We start from the raw sequence: 14,382 nt of genomic DNA, 5'->3' as shown, positions 1-14,382 counted from the left end.
TCAAGTAATTATCCATCCAAGGAGCACAAATTACCCTCTTAGCCGCACCCTGTTTAACATTCATGCAGGTCACTTTCACGGTGACACACCAACAGAGACAATTAGAAGAATCCATGACATCTGCGCGATAACCTGCTGCAAGCGGAGCACACCGCACGAGTGCAAACTTTTAATTTGCAGCCGAAGCGGTTTCACTTAATTATTGAACATTACGCACGTCGTGACACGAGTGCCGTCTGAGGTTATACGACCCGCTCAAAGCAGATGTCGAGAAATCTGCTTCCTTCAGTCTGCTTCGTGTTTCCCCGTCTGCCGCACCAGTTCTCCCCCCCGAACTGCCTCTGCGGGTGAGCAGAAACATTGTTTTTAACGGTTGGTTTACTGATCCAGTAGGGCAGAACATCCGACTGGCGGTGCGGGCAATCACTGCTGATTGAGACGAGGCTCTTCTGGTTCTGGTTCATTACTTCTATAATCAGGCTAAAATATTTACAGGAGCGTGTCGACTTCCTGTTGCTACGACTTGTTGAACGTCAGTACGGTTCTGTTCTACTTCGAAATCAAAAGCTCATTAGTTATAACACAGCATTCTCTTAATGTTGTGTTTGTAGACTACTTTTTCTTTAACCATCAATAGTTCTGCGTTGGGTTGGTTTTTTTTCCTTCATGCATCAGGCCCAATAATGGCCTCTGGCGCTCCCCCGGGTGTCACACAGCCCAGATGTTGGGAACGATTGCTGTAGTCTATATTAATGAAATTGCTTGGAAATATGAGCCAACAAAAAAAAACAAGGCAGAGGGGTAGTTCTTACAAAAACAAACAACAAATATACCTGTCAGAGACGCAAGATACGAATAATCCAATTGTACCAGACCATATCTGACAGCCTTCCTCGAGAGGAAACAAATCATTTATTCACAAGTTTGCACGGTTTTTGACAAGTAATCACTCACGTCACCATTTAAGTTTAACTTGCGAGTTAGCTGGCCCCTCAGGACTTTTTGCTTTTTTGGGGGGTTAGACAAATGGAAACTTGGCATTTCTCGAGTAAATAAACAGTGATTGTTTCTTTTCATTAAAATTGAAACAATACGGATCACGACAGAGGTCGGTATTGAATTCAGGCTCTCCCTCCTTCGGCTTGTAATATATCTCACTGCCAATATCAGTATAGCCTCAAAGGTTGGCTTTCCTTTAGTTTTGGCAGAAAAATTGCTTTCATGGCTCCTGCTTTAAGAAATGTTTGTTTTAATCGAGAAGAGTGAAGCAATTCCGCAATGGATTTTTACGTTTCTCAACAGGTGAACAAGTTTGGGCCTTAACTAATTGTTGGACACTTCACTTTTCTTACAGAAATTGGAAAATGGCTTGGAACTAAAAAAACAAAAGAAGCCACAATCATACAGTAAAGGTATTGCTGCTCTGAGCCGTCAAAACAGCAGCATGAATTCCTCCATTGTGCCCATCAGTTAAGATCGGAAGCGACTCGTGTTCCATCTTTAGTCATTGTTACACTCAATCTTCAGAATTTCAAGTGATGATGTTTGGGGCCACACCATGTTTTGGATTTTGCCAATATTTCCACAGGCAGAGACATATTAGGGTTGCAAAAACATTTTTTTATCGTTTGGTATGTGAATGGGACCTCTGGTTTGCTTTCACAGTACCAAAAAAAACCACACCTGTGAAGATAACTGGTAAATCCAAATTGAAGAGGTGTGAATTGATCAATTGTTGGACTCTGTGATTGAATGGCCTTCAGCCATAGTCAACGCCAAGCAGTTCCAGCACTCGAGATCCAACTGTTGTTTTTTTTTATATGCGGAGCCATGTTGAAAGAATTTCCCCCAAAGATGAATACATTTCTAATAAATAACCACTACACAGCGCAAACAAAGATTTTGGCTTTAGAAGCCACAAATTAAGTTTTCAGAAATCTGCCGCCTCCCAACTGGATTTGAGGTTTCTCAATTCACTCGTAAAGCAGGAATGAAGTATAAATTAAAGTGTAACACAAATGAATTCACAAACCTTTGAGTTTAAATAACATTTACTGGCACACATCACACATACAGAGACAGCCATGGTGGTACAGATGAGAGGATAGCAGTTTAAATCCAGTCAAATCGAGTGATGATCTCACAATACAGCTACATCTCTTTGTCCATACACAACATGGGCAGTCTGCTGTGGAATCACTCTGCCACATCCACTATCATACAGGAAAAACAACGAGGGGAGGGAAGGGAGAGGGAGGGGGGGTTACAAGGATCAGCAAATATCATTCAGAGCAGCAGAACAAAGGCTGGTATGATTAAAGAACACAACAGCTTAAAGACTAAGAAATGATCAAACTATTTACACGGCAAACACAGAAATGGTAAATGTAGATGGAAGCCAACACAGAGCAGGCTGAGATTACATAAAACACCGTTTAAGGCTCAAGTGTAGCTGCATGTCTGAGCAAAATGCCAGAGGTAATTGGTTTTTCACAATCAAACTGTCAAATAATAAAAAAAAATTAAAAAAAAGATAAAACAAAAAAAAAAGACAGTCATGTCATTGACCAATCACCTGCCACTGGTTTCAATTCATCTGTTCTGTAGCCAGACACACTGAAGTGCCATGATCACCAGGAAAACACACTGTACAGGCTGTGTGGAACCAGCTGCCTTGTGGAGAGTTCAGCTCAGGGCTCAAGCATCCCACCGAGAACACAACGCCAAATGTTCCCGCAGTCGCCGTTTGCCGGCAGCTTGAGAGATGGCACACGTCTTTGGCCCCACCTGCCCAACCAAACCCCACGCCCCAAGGTGCAGCTTGGACTTTTACACATTCAAATTTTAACAAAAACACAAAACAGTGAAAATGGTAGACTGCTTGATTTATGAGTGAGAGGACACCTTAAGTTTCTTCTTATACAGGTGATGGGGGGGAGAAAAAAAAAAAAAAGAGCTTGTTTAGTGGCCTGTGCCCTCCGAGTGCAACCAGTGTAGAGAACAGACTCCATAAAAACAGGCTGGAGGGTGAGGATCAAGATCAACAACGTGGAAAAAGGTGGGGCTCCAATGGAAAAAGCCCCAAAAGATAAAAAGCTTCACCTTTGACTACATACAACCGTCACTGGTGGATGGAAAGCTGCACATCAACCAACTAGGAAATGTCTGGATTAAGAAAAATTAAACAGCAAAATATACAATCCCGTGATATTGAATTGGTAAAACAACACAAAACACCATCTCTTTAAACAGTCAACTGAACTTTTTACATGAAGGCCATTTTTTTAAAAAGCGGGGCCTTTTTTAAATAAAGCTTGTTTTTAAATACTATGCGAATCCCTTTGCCTGAAGATACGACAGCATCACGTTAATGAGATGTCGACGCTTGTAATGAGCAGCTGATAGCTGGCCAAACTATCTGGAGATGTGCTCAAACAACACACTCGACACAGGAAGTTAAAAACTATCTTTAAATGAAAAGACCTCATTTGCTAAATAACCATTTTTTTGCAAAATGTACATGTTTTAACAGGAAATTAAGTCAAATTTTTTTTAAAGGAAAATAAAAACTTAAATTACACAACATGTTAAATTCAGATATGTATATATACACACACACACACACAGAGGAAAAAAATAAAAAATAAAACAACCACCAAGATTTCCCTTCGAGTGTCACAACTGTCCAGGCAGCAACAGACTGCGCTCCTCAGCGCCCTCCAGGGGTCACTCACAGGAGCACACAGCGGGGGACAAGTCCGAGGACCACCAAGCTGTAAAGTTCATGGGAGGACAATGGTAGGAAATGCCACTGTGTCCTGGCTGTAGAATGGCTACTCATACAGCAAGAGGGCACTCGCCTGCACTCAGAATATACGCTTACGCTTAAGGTAGGAGTCTGCGTAATGGCCGCCGAGGCCTTGGGAGTGCTGGCCGACGTAGCCACCCTCGGGGCTCGGCTCGGGAGACGGGATCAGGCGGGAGAACACCCGCTTCTGACTGCCAATGGGTGTCTGATTTGTAAAGAGAGAGGGGGGGGAAAAAAAAAATAAATGAATAAATCCGTGCAACTCAGCATAAAAGTGACAACCGTGTTCCAGGAGAACTTGATTATTGAAAACTAGATCTGTTATAGGGGCCGTTTTTAAAACTTCTTTAGCAATCACCGTTTGGATTTGTTTTGAAAAGCAGATCGATGAATACAAACAAACATGAAACCGTGTGCGATAGATGCCTTTCAAGTTCTCTTGACGTTCCTGGATATGAGAGAATCAGCCGGAGTCTGTTCACCTGGTAACATTTCAATCCGATTTTAAGTATGGAAAGCTAAATATAGTAACTGAAGTGTCTCACAAAAAAAGAAAATGCAGCCAACTCTTAAACAAGCTGCAATAAGAATCCACGTGACAGAGAGAAAGCATCATTTTAATAAGATTCTCTCCCTTTCTTCGTGCAATATTGTTCGTGTGCAATTAACTTCTTTGGCCTGCGCAATATTATAAGTCTGCTTGCTTTTAGATACTAGCTTTCTTATTTTATTTAATTAACTTTTTATGCGTCGCTCTTTGCCCACCTAATTGCCCCTTGGGGATAAATAAAGTTTATTCTGATAAAGAGTAATTAATTATTCCTTATTGAGACATGACCTTTAATCTGTAAAGGTAGGTTTTTTTTTTAACAACTGCTGGCATGATGCTTCTGATCATTTTAACTCGCCCACTAAACCTGTTGCAAAAATTAACACTGTCCACTTAAACAATATGTGGAAAGACTCGAATGCTTAGATTGTGAAAATACAGGCACAAGATTCCCACATGCATCATTGTAGCACAATTAAAGTTAAGCTGCAGAAAAAAACATCCCCTGTTAATCAGCAGGTGTTTTGTTACATCTGAGCACAAAAGCAGAGGAGAGCCGAAACTCTGCCTTTTCTTATATATTTGATCCAGATGAGTGAACTGCACAACCAGAGTACCGGTAAACAGTGCATGTAATTAAAATTTCATATCCTTGTTAAATCATTAAATTGCTCGCCATATATTTTTATTACATACCCGAGTAGGAAGGCGAGTGGTCTGAACAGTTTGGCCTCGAGTAATGTACAAGTCATTCATAAATATTGAAAAAAGACATTTCACTCTTGAGACTTTGCAAAACAACATGAAGCATATTGTGAATATGATGAATTTGTTGATCGTTTATCAATCTTTGGAAAGACTTGATATACTGTGCTTTTCATTTACTTTCCAACTGCTGCCCATCCTGAGCAGAGGCAGAAGAATACCTTCCTTCAGGCTGAAGTTAGAGCAGAAACAGGATTACATTATTTAGCTTTTCCACTGAAGGGAGGAAGGAAAAAAAAAAAAGAAGCCCAAGAAGCTCCAATGGTTTGATTGAAAACATTAAAAGTAGCTTAACCAAAAAAAAAAAAAAAAAATTTATCCTTCAGACTCCAGGAGGAAAGCGAGCCAGTTGATTGGAGCTTACTTAATCGGGACACAAAACATGACCTTTGCAGTGGCACCTGATGACCTACTGAATGGATCAGTGGAAACGCTGCATCGCGTTCCACTTGATTGTCTTTACAGCGGGTGGAGCTACAAGTTGAGTCTCTCATGCCCATAACGAAAAAAATAAGCAAATAAATGTCTTCATTTTACAAAGTAGGGCCTCTTAAAACGACCATCCTCCGTGCCTTTAGAAACCTTTTCAGAACGGTTTACTTTAGACTAAAGATTATGTATTTAAGTCGAGCAGTTTCAGCATACCGAGGCCCAAAAGTCCCTACATGCAGCCATGGTCCTGTTATTCACTTTGTAAAGTCTCAGAGAAGAAAAAACAATGCAACAGGGAGGGAAACCATGAACACCCACAGTCGGCAACATACTTAAAATGACATGTCATCATGTTAACATTTCAAATAAAAAAAAAAAAAAACAGACTTGCCTTCAGAACATTGCCAAGGCCCGGGGGATAGTTAGTGGTGTGGCTCGCAGGAGGCATTCCCACAGCCTGAGGACAAACAATCATCCTTCAGTGACCTCAACTGCTTCTTCCGAAGCACTCACACCATCCATGAATAATTGAGCACTGGCCCTGTTCTTGGAATGCAACCCTCAACATTTTATGTATTGCTGCCTTGATGATCCTGCACCAAACAATTAAGCAGTAGCTTAGAAAGACAACCTCAGGTTTCAGGCTTACCCTGTTCAGCTGGGTAGAAGGTGGGCTCCCGTTACTAGAGGCCTCGGGCCCTGAGCTGAAGTATGAGGACAGAGGTGGGCTGGGAGGGAAACTGTACAAAGGAAACCGCTCGCTGTATTCGGGGTGATGAGACAGCTGGGGAAAAAACAAAGTTCACGGCTGTGTTACTTCAGAGCCATTAGATTTTGATTATGGCTACTCCAAATGTGTTCAGCTTGCAACAATGGAGTAAATACTACCTGGTGACCAAATCCTGCCAAGAGTCCTGCATCCAGGTTCTCCTGCTGCTCAAACAAGTGGGCTAGGGGGTCCTGAGGGGAAACCCAATCAGAAGATCACTCATAGGAATGAGCGATATACTGGACTTTACAGGATCACCCAGTTTCACTCGGAAGCAAAAATCCCAACCATCCTGTGAATATGACTTCAATCATTAGCTGTAGCTCTAGGGAATAAAGGTCAATCTGTTTAAAACTGCATCCTGCAGGGCTTTCTGATTAGATTGGTGCATCGCTGCTTGGGATGTGATCAGTCTATATAAAAAGCACTTTGGACCGTTTCCCATGTGCGCATGTCTCTTACATAATATCACCAAGTGATGCTTAATGTATGCTTGATTAGTCATGCCAACAAATCCAGGTTGGCTTTGGGGTAAAGCTGAATGTGTATAAATAGGAAAAGAATAACCCATGTAATAAAAATTATGACGAACAACAATACACACAGATTCATTGATCAAGTAATCAAACGATGCAGAGTTTGAAGTTTTTATCTTATGGTTACCTGGTGAAGAGAAGAATGTTCAGGGCTGTAGGAGTCCTGGTAACGCAAGTTGTAGCTCGGTTGTATGCTGTGATGCGTGTGCTGGTTGGACACATTACTCAGTGTAGGTCTCTTCCTGTAGGGGTGAGGTCTGCAGTTTCCACCTGGAGTCATATAGAGGAATATAGAGGACATATTTTCCAAAACACTCAAGCAGGTGCAGCACAGAACAGACTGCGAAGTAGTGAAATCAAAACCAAAGTGGGGAGGGAAGTTTAAAAAAAAAAAAAAAAAAAACTTGTTACCCGAGGGGAAAACATTGTTGACGTTGAGGAAGGCACTCTGGGGAAGATTCACATCTTTTTGAGGATCCCCGAGAATGGATACCTATTTTGTTTCGTTTAAAAAAAAAAAAAAAAAAAAAACCCCAAAGTGGTTTGTTATTGTATTTCAACCAGCTGGAAACTAGCAATTTGAGATGAAGAGACATTACAGAAATTAGTTGCCATCTCACCCCCTGTGCTGTGATGCCATCTGCCCCCAGCAGGCCACCCATCAGGGGCATGGAGATACCTGGCAGGGTGGGGGAGGGCGTCTGGGGGAAGCCGCACATTGACGTGGGGGATTCCTGTTCCCTTGCCAAGGTTCTGCCGAGCGGCATTGCTTTCAACTGGGCCAAAGGGTCCGTTTGGAGACCCAGCCCTGGTACGACCGCACCTAGTCCAGTAAGACGAAGGAGAGTACATCAAAGGTGAACGCAAACTAATTAAATAGATACGGCAACATTAATTCATTTCCATCAGGCAAAGCAAATAAACGAGCAGTGTGTGCGGCACGAGGAGCTACAGCTGGAGGCAAAGTGATGCCAGACCTTGGGGCAGGTCTCCGAGCAGATGGACTCCCTGCTGGACAGGCAGAGCAGCCAGAGGATTCTCCCCGATGAGTCCCGCCTGCGGACCAAAGGAGAGAGCAAAGGTCAGCCGCAAGATGGTCACACAGCTCCGGCACGCAAGCAGAGGGGGGGGGGAAAAATCCCAAACTGATCCACTTCACAAGAGCACCTAATCATCACAGAGGTTTACTCACCACATATTTCAAGGGGGGGGGGGGGGAGATATTCTTGACAGGTTTTGGTGTACAGTGTTTCGCCTACTACATCACTCAGCAGCGCTAAAGAACACCCCACACATAAACACACACACACAAAGCACTTTCCTAGCAGGCGCTTACCCATTCAGGCAGCAAGTTTTTATCAGCAGATTCAAAAAAAAAAAAAAAAAAAAACGACCAGAATCCATCTAACATTACCTGCAGCTCACACAGTCAAGCAAACACCATTATCACTCACACAAGGCACTAGAGGGTTTTCTTTATTGTGCAGCACCTGAGCCCAGAGAAGATGATTTCCCAGAAAGGCTTGCTAATGGTAAAGACGAACAGAACAGAGTGGAGAAGAAGTCTGAATGAGTAGCAGAGGAAGATTAAAGGAAAGGCCTGGTCTGTCAGCGGGAGGAGAGTTCAAAAAGGAACCGTACCTGCTGAGCCTTGGCCTGGTTCTGAAGGAGCAGCTGAAGCAGCGCGGCCGAGAGGGCGGGGTTGGCCAATAGCGGCATTGCGGGGGCCGCCCCAAGCAGGCCTTCACATGAGGAGTCACAGGATCACAACAAATATCAGAATTAAACCACTCGTAAAAGTGCCGCTCGCTCCTTACAAACATGACATCACAATAATTTCTCCATGCCGAGAGACAAGGTTCAAGCTTCTGCCGACAGATTACTCAGCCTGCATTAACTTAAGTCGGATTTCTTTATCTAGATACAGCAAACATGTCTGCATGCATGCTGAAAGCCACAGCATTGAAGCAATAGAGGTTTCGTGAAAAGGTCAACTAAAGCATGGAAAGATTTAAAACAAAACAAGCTCCCAAAACCCTCAACAGTTATGAAAGACTGGCACACAGATGAACAGATAAATAATTCCTCATTAATGGTGGCCGACGATCCTTCACCTTGTTTGTGCCCCTGTGACAGCGGGTTGAGCAGCATCTTGAGGGTGGCGGGGTTGTTGAGGCCTGTGAGTATCTGCATGGCTGTGGGATCAGGGAGGAGGCCTTTTCCCCGGTTCACAGCCTTGGAGACAACAACCAGAAGACGTGGATTCAGTCCAAGTGCAACCGCGCAGCAAGTCAATATTGCAGAGGATATCGATTTGACTTCAATACCATGGTTTGTGCCGCAATCAGAGCAGCGAGCATGCTTCTTCCAGGAGGACCGGGGGCACAGAAGGACACCCTGATGTGTGTCCCGCCCAGCAGTCTGCCATCTGTGAGTCGCTGAGCCTCCTCAGCCATCTCTGCGGTGGCAAACTCCAACACTGCAAAGCGCCGAAAACTTCCGTCTTGCCCCTGTGCCAACTATAGAGAGGAGCGGGTTACCGGAATTACAACCAGTCTAAATGCTGCTCATCAGCAAAAATACATATAACTAAACAAATGCTGGCTAATGTGCCACAATCAGCATGTCTGAATTTGGTGCTGCAACAAGTTGCCACATTAGAGCCCCTCATTTAACTTCATGATATTCAACAATTAAGAGCAATTATCAAAATATAATTTTACTCTTAATACTCATTCAGCTTTTGACAAGCTTCGAAGCTGTTCATTTATTCATCCATTGCCAAACAACTCAAAACTTTGCAATAATAAACAAAAGTTAAAAATTTTAACAAAAGACACAAAACAGTGAAAATGCTAGACTGCTTGATTTATGAGTGAGGACACCTGAAGTCTCTCATACAGGTGAGGGGTAGGAATAGCTCGTTTAGTGGCCTGTGCCCTCCGAGTGCAACCAGTGTAGAGAACAGACTCCACAAATACAAGCTGGAGGGTGGAACATTTTTAAGTTAACCTTTAACCGTCAACCTCGCCTGATGAATTGACACCACCAGATTTTACAACATCACAAATAAACCAGTTCTCTCATTATTATACTTATATGGTCCAAACCCATGCTCGTCTTTAACACAGTATCACCCCCTGGGGGGAACACAACAACAAGCAAAAGGCAGAAAACTTCCTCTGTCTCCGTCTCATTCCAGAAACGCCTGCTCAATGACACCACCTGTGGGAGTCAGCTGGTTATCGCCACTGAACCCAACATTTTCTATTGCTATAGGAACTTTCCGTGAGCACATGACAACCAGGGCAAAGGTGAAAGGTGCTGAAAGCCAACATGACACCAAGTTGTACATTCTATGCAGCACTAATAACCTACACTTTCAGGCCCAGTTTGATCCTTTTGGTACATAAAGAAGCATCTAATCTTTACTAGGTTGATAAATCTCTCCCACAATTCCCAGATGTACAGTAACTGGATGGAAGAAAATACCAAACGCATCCGCCGGCAAGTTCCATGAATGTGTGAGAACAACAGTCAGGGATGGCATGCTCTTCGTAGAGTGCCGCGGGCAGAAACTGACCTGGCAGAAGGCAGGCGGATGAGTGTCAGCCAGAGCGTTGCGGAGGTCTTGTGCCGTGAGCAGGCTCGGAGGCAGGCGGTCCACACACAGGCACTTGGAGTGTAGCAGCGGGTACGTGAGGGAGCCCACTTCAGTCCAGTGAACGTACAGCATGCGGGAGCCCAGCTGCTTGGCCAGGAGCTCCGACTTGGCCCTGGCAGCCGAGTCCTTCTTCATGTATTCCACGAAGCCGTAGCCCTTGGAGTGCCCTGTGGAGGCGCTGTACACCAGGAAGCAGCGCTCCAGGTTGCCAAAGGGTCGCACCAGCTCCTCAAACTGCTGCTGGGTGAAAGCGCGGGGCAAGTTGGCGATGCAGAGCAGAGAGTCCGTTGGCTGCAGCTGCACAGAGATCTCCCGGTCACGGAGCAAGTGCTGATGGTACTCTTTGATAGCACATTGCGCCTGTTCGCCATTAAGCAGTGTCACAAATGCTGAGAAGATACAAGGAGAGAAGCAAACAATTCAGCGTAAAGCGAGTGACATTTGCTTCGTTAGTGATGACAAATAGCACGTCTCAAGAAGCACCCGACGACATTTTCTCTTCAGCTGGTGTGATAAAAGCTAATGTTGGTAGCACAATGTCAGCATACCTTTTTTTTTAATGACTGAGCCCCTGAAATGATGATGAAAGCAGCAGTGACTCTCAGGAATCAAATACCATCTCACCCTCACTGAGCATCTCAGTTTAACCCAAAAAAAAAAAAAAAAAAAGACTTGCGAGTTGGGAAGTCATTGGCAATGACATTACGACAGTTGACAGACTTTTACACATTTACAAGAGACCTACTGCTACAGTGTGTGCCTCCAAGCCCACATCTCATGTTTGGAAAGAGGAACAGAAGAACTGAAACTGAATGTTATTCGCAATGGAACGTGGCAACGGCACAAAAAAAAAAAAAATGTTTTAAACATTTTTTTCTAAAGGGCTTGATGGTGGCTAAGAACAATCAAAAGATTGTCTTTTCCTCAATAAACACTACCTGGGAATCCCTGAATTTGCCATCTGGCTTATGTGATTTTCTGGCCAGTTTTCAGTGAAATATTGCTCCGTGTGTCAATTCATTTTAAAAGTGTACTGTGAGCTCATCTTAGTTTCTGTTGGCAAGTGCCAGTTCAGTAGCAGTTCTCTCTTCCGTGCATTGAAGCCAGAAGTAAAACATCCATTTCTCCAGACTGAAAACACAATGAGATTGAAACGACCTCACACCAAGGCGCCATTTCACAACATAACAGAACAGTATTGTGCTGAAATGACTTTAAAATGCTGACCATCTGGAAGCTTTCACTGAAGGTGCAAATTAAGTTTTGATGCCAACTGTGCTTTCCGTTTTGGTTTTAACAGGCAGTTTGTAGAAAGTAGTGACTTTCTCGAAATGTGCACTTACTTGACTTGCATTTATTTCTCGCAGTTTGTTTGATATAATGGGTCACTGTTCACATTTTCAATGGAATGTTTACCGGTCACATTTCCTAAACATCAGAACCTACAGAAGTCACGAGTAACCCGAGTCATTCCAAAGATAACAGATCAATACATCAATAGCCTATTTGGTGTGTGCGCACACGTGTGTGGGGGTGGTTGAGTGGCTGTGTTGAAAACTTGAATCTGCCAGATTATAACTTTGAGCACTTCTGGAGTTAAAAAGGATGAAAATCGCAATACTTATTTAATTCAAATATACATTTAACCCCAGTTTTTCCGGTATGCGAGTGGCATATCACCCTATAGAAATGAAACTTCAAAACGATTCAATGGCTGGTCTCATGATACAGGCATTTTCAAACCAACCTGTGCCCTTGTATTTGTCAACGAAGCAGTACTTCAAGTCAAAGCTGCCCAACAACTCATGGACCTCCTGTAAATGGGAAACAAACGATTAGTATTACTGACATTTGTCAAAACCAGTGGTAAAAGTGTGACAAACCAAAAATGAAACACAAGAAACTAAAAAAGTAGTGGAAAATCATGGGATAAAAAGGTTTTATGCAAGCCAAGTCTTTGAAAAGTGATTTTGCTGACCTAAATGCAGATATTGCACATTAACGTGACTTCTGCGCATTACAACATCCATGATCAACGGGAAACGAGCAACAGGTGCACCTGTTGGAATGAGAGGTGAATAACTCGCTCATTGTTGGGAGGAGAAATTGTTCTGCGCTGCTTTGCCCCATTCACGGGCAAATGGCGAGGCTGTCTAGCACTTTCTGAAACGTTTTGTCCCCACGCCTTCCACCTTTTGTTAGCCTGCAACTCGCATCTCGAACTGCCATCACCGCCGCCCCCCCCCCCTGCTCTGAACAATGGTACCGCCCGCAGGCCCACCGCTCTCCACGAGTCAGGCACGTTCCAAAAAAAAAAATAATGTAGCATCGTGAGCAAATCACAGGTTTTAACCAGTAAAAACAATCAATATCCTGATGGAAATACACCATTATTCCCAATATAACAATGACGGGCAGGTTGCAAACGGATACAATACTGAAACAAGTATTTTAAAGTTTCCAGAGTAGGCCAAACTGCAGGTCATACAGGCCACAGATGACCATTATTGACAGTTAACTGACCACCTGGTACTTAGCACATACGAGTTAACCAACTTGGCCTACAGTGACGAAACACTCATCTTGTTAACATCACTTCCCAACCTATAACTAGAACGTCGCCTTTTAATAAGATATGAAACGACGCATCAAAACAAAGTTAAAAGTCACTACCAGGGCATTTAAATGGCTAGCAGGCTAACATTGGTAGCATGGCAGGCATATTGGAGCGAGGGTGCCGTTAGCACAATGTTCAATCAACCAATCAATCAGCCAATAGTTTCAACTTTGAGCAGTTTTTTTTTGTTTTTTTACACAAACCTGGTTGGTCACGTCGGATGGAAGATTTTTTATGAGGATTTTTCTACGGTTGTAAAACTCTCGACGAGTTCTCTCCAGACGGTTCTCAATCTCTTCGGGGCTCAGCGATGTCAAGTCCTCGTCGACCCTTCGTTGACTCTCGCGTCCCGGAGCGGCGTCCTCTTCTTCGTCCGGTGTCACTTCGGGAACCGGGAGATTTCCGGGCGCCACCTTTCCTTGGTCCCCGGCGGGGCCGGGCCCTGTGTCTGTGCTTTCATCCCTGGCAGCAGTGCTAACAGACACGGTGGCCGCCATCACTCGGTTCGGTGGAAGTTTCGTCGGTCTGGAGAGTGGGGCTGATTTGAGCAGTTTAAACAATACACACATGGCCTCGAGGACGCTTCTCATTGGACGAGAGGAGGACGCAATCCCCATGACTACGACGTAACGGGGGCTGGGGGCGGGGCCGGGACGTGTCCCATTTTCTACTATTTGAAACCCTGCAAGAAAAATGATTCAGACCTCAAAACATCCTGATTGTGTATCTGTTGTGATCTCTGACCCTTTTTGTTGTCATGTTGTCTCTATCTCCATGTTGTAGTGGGTTTTTGTATTGAAAGAAATCTGAACCGGTGCAGCATGTCGTTTGTGTGGTTCAATTGCATCTGTTACAGGTATATTTTCGGGTTTACAGTTACTTAATGTCTATTTCTGCTTAATCCTTTCCATTTTTTTGGTTTCGTGTCCGTTTTGTGTTCTCTGTGAAAGCATACTGCCTGAATTTAATGGGTGTTTATATTACCTGAATGTGAGAATGTGTCTGAATGACTGAATGTCTGTATTGACCCTGTGATGCGCCGATTATCTGTCTTGGGTGTCTGCAGTCCCCTACAATCCTGTTTTTTTTAAAAGCAAGTAGGTTGTTGAGATAAACATCCATCCATCTCGGTATTATAACTTTGATTAAAAGTGTCACTCGACTTTAACTTTGCTGCAGAAAGTGAGTGACCTTTGATTTCATAATTGTTTATATTTCTTTCCATCTCTCTATGCCCTTTT

At 43.7% G+C, this 14,382-nt stretch overlaps 1 protein-coding gene across 1 annotated transcript; it reads right to left on the bottom strand.

Annotated features, from left to right (window-relative positions):
* Positions 1–2,196: 2,196 nt before the first annotated feature.
* raver1 (ribonucleoprotein, PTB-binding 1) lies at positions 2,197–13,638 on the bottom strand (the record flags this gene model as incomplete). Its single annotated transcript, XM_080512067.1, has 16 exons — positions 2,197–2,213; positions 3,884–4,013; positions 5,947–6,012; positions 6,205–6,339; positions 6,444–6,515; positions 6,988–7,130; positions 7,272–7,353; positions 7,481–7,683; positions 7,838–7,916; positions 8,351–8,386; positions 8,502–8,602; positions 8,975–9,095; positions 9,188–9,379; positions 10,444–10,913; positions 12,272–12,338; positions 13,345–13,638. The coding sequence occupies 16 exons, from the start codon at positions 13,636–13,638 to the stop codon at positions 2,197–2,199; spliced, it is 2,208 nt and encodes a 735-aa protein (XP_080368193.1).
* Positions 13,639–14,382: the final 744 nt, after the last annotated feature.

The sequence above is a fragment of the Blennius ocellaris genome (genome assembly GCF_963422515.1).
Source record: "Blennius ocellaris genome assembly, chromosome: 16".
Lineage (NCBI taxonomy): Eukaryota > Metazoa > Chordata > Actinopteri > Blenniiformes > Blenniidae > Blennius > Blennius ocellaris.
This window is presented reverse-complemented; position numbering and strand designations above follow the sequence as displayed.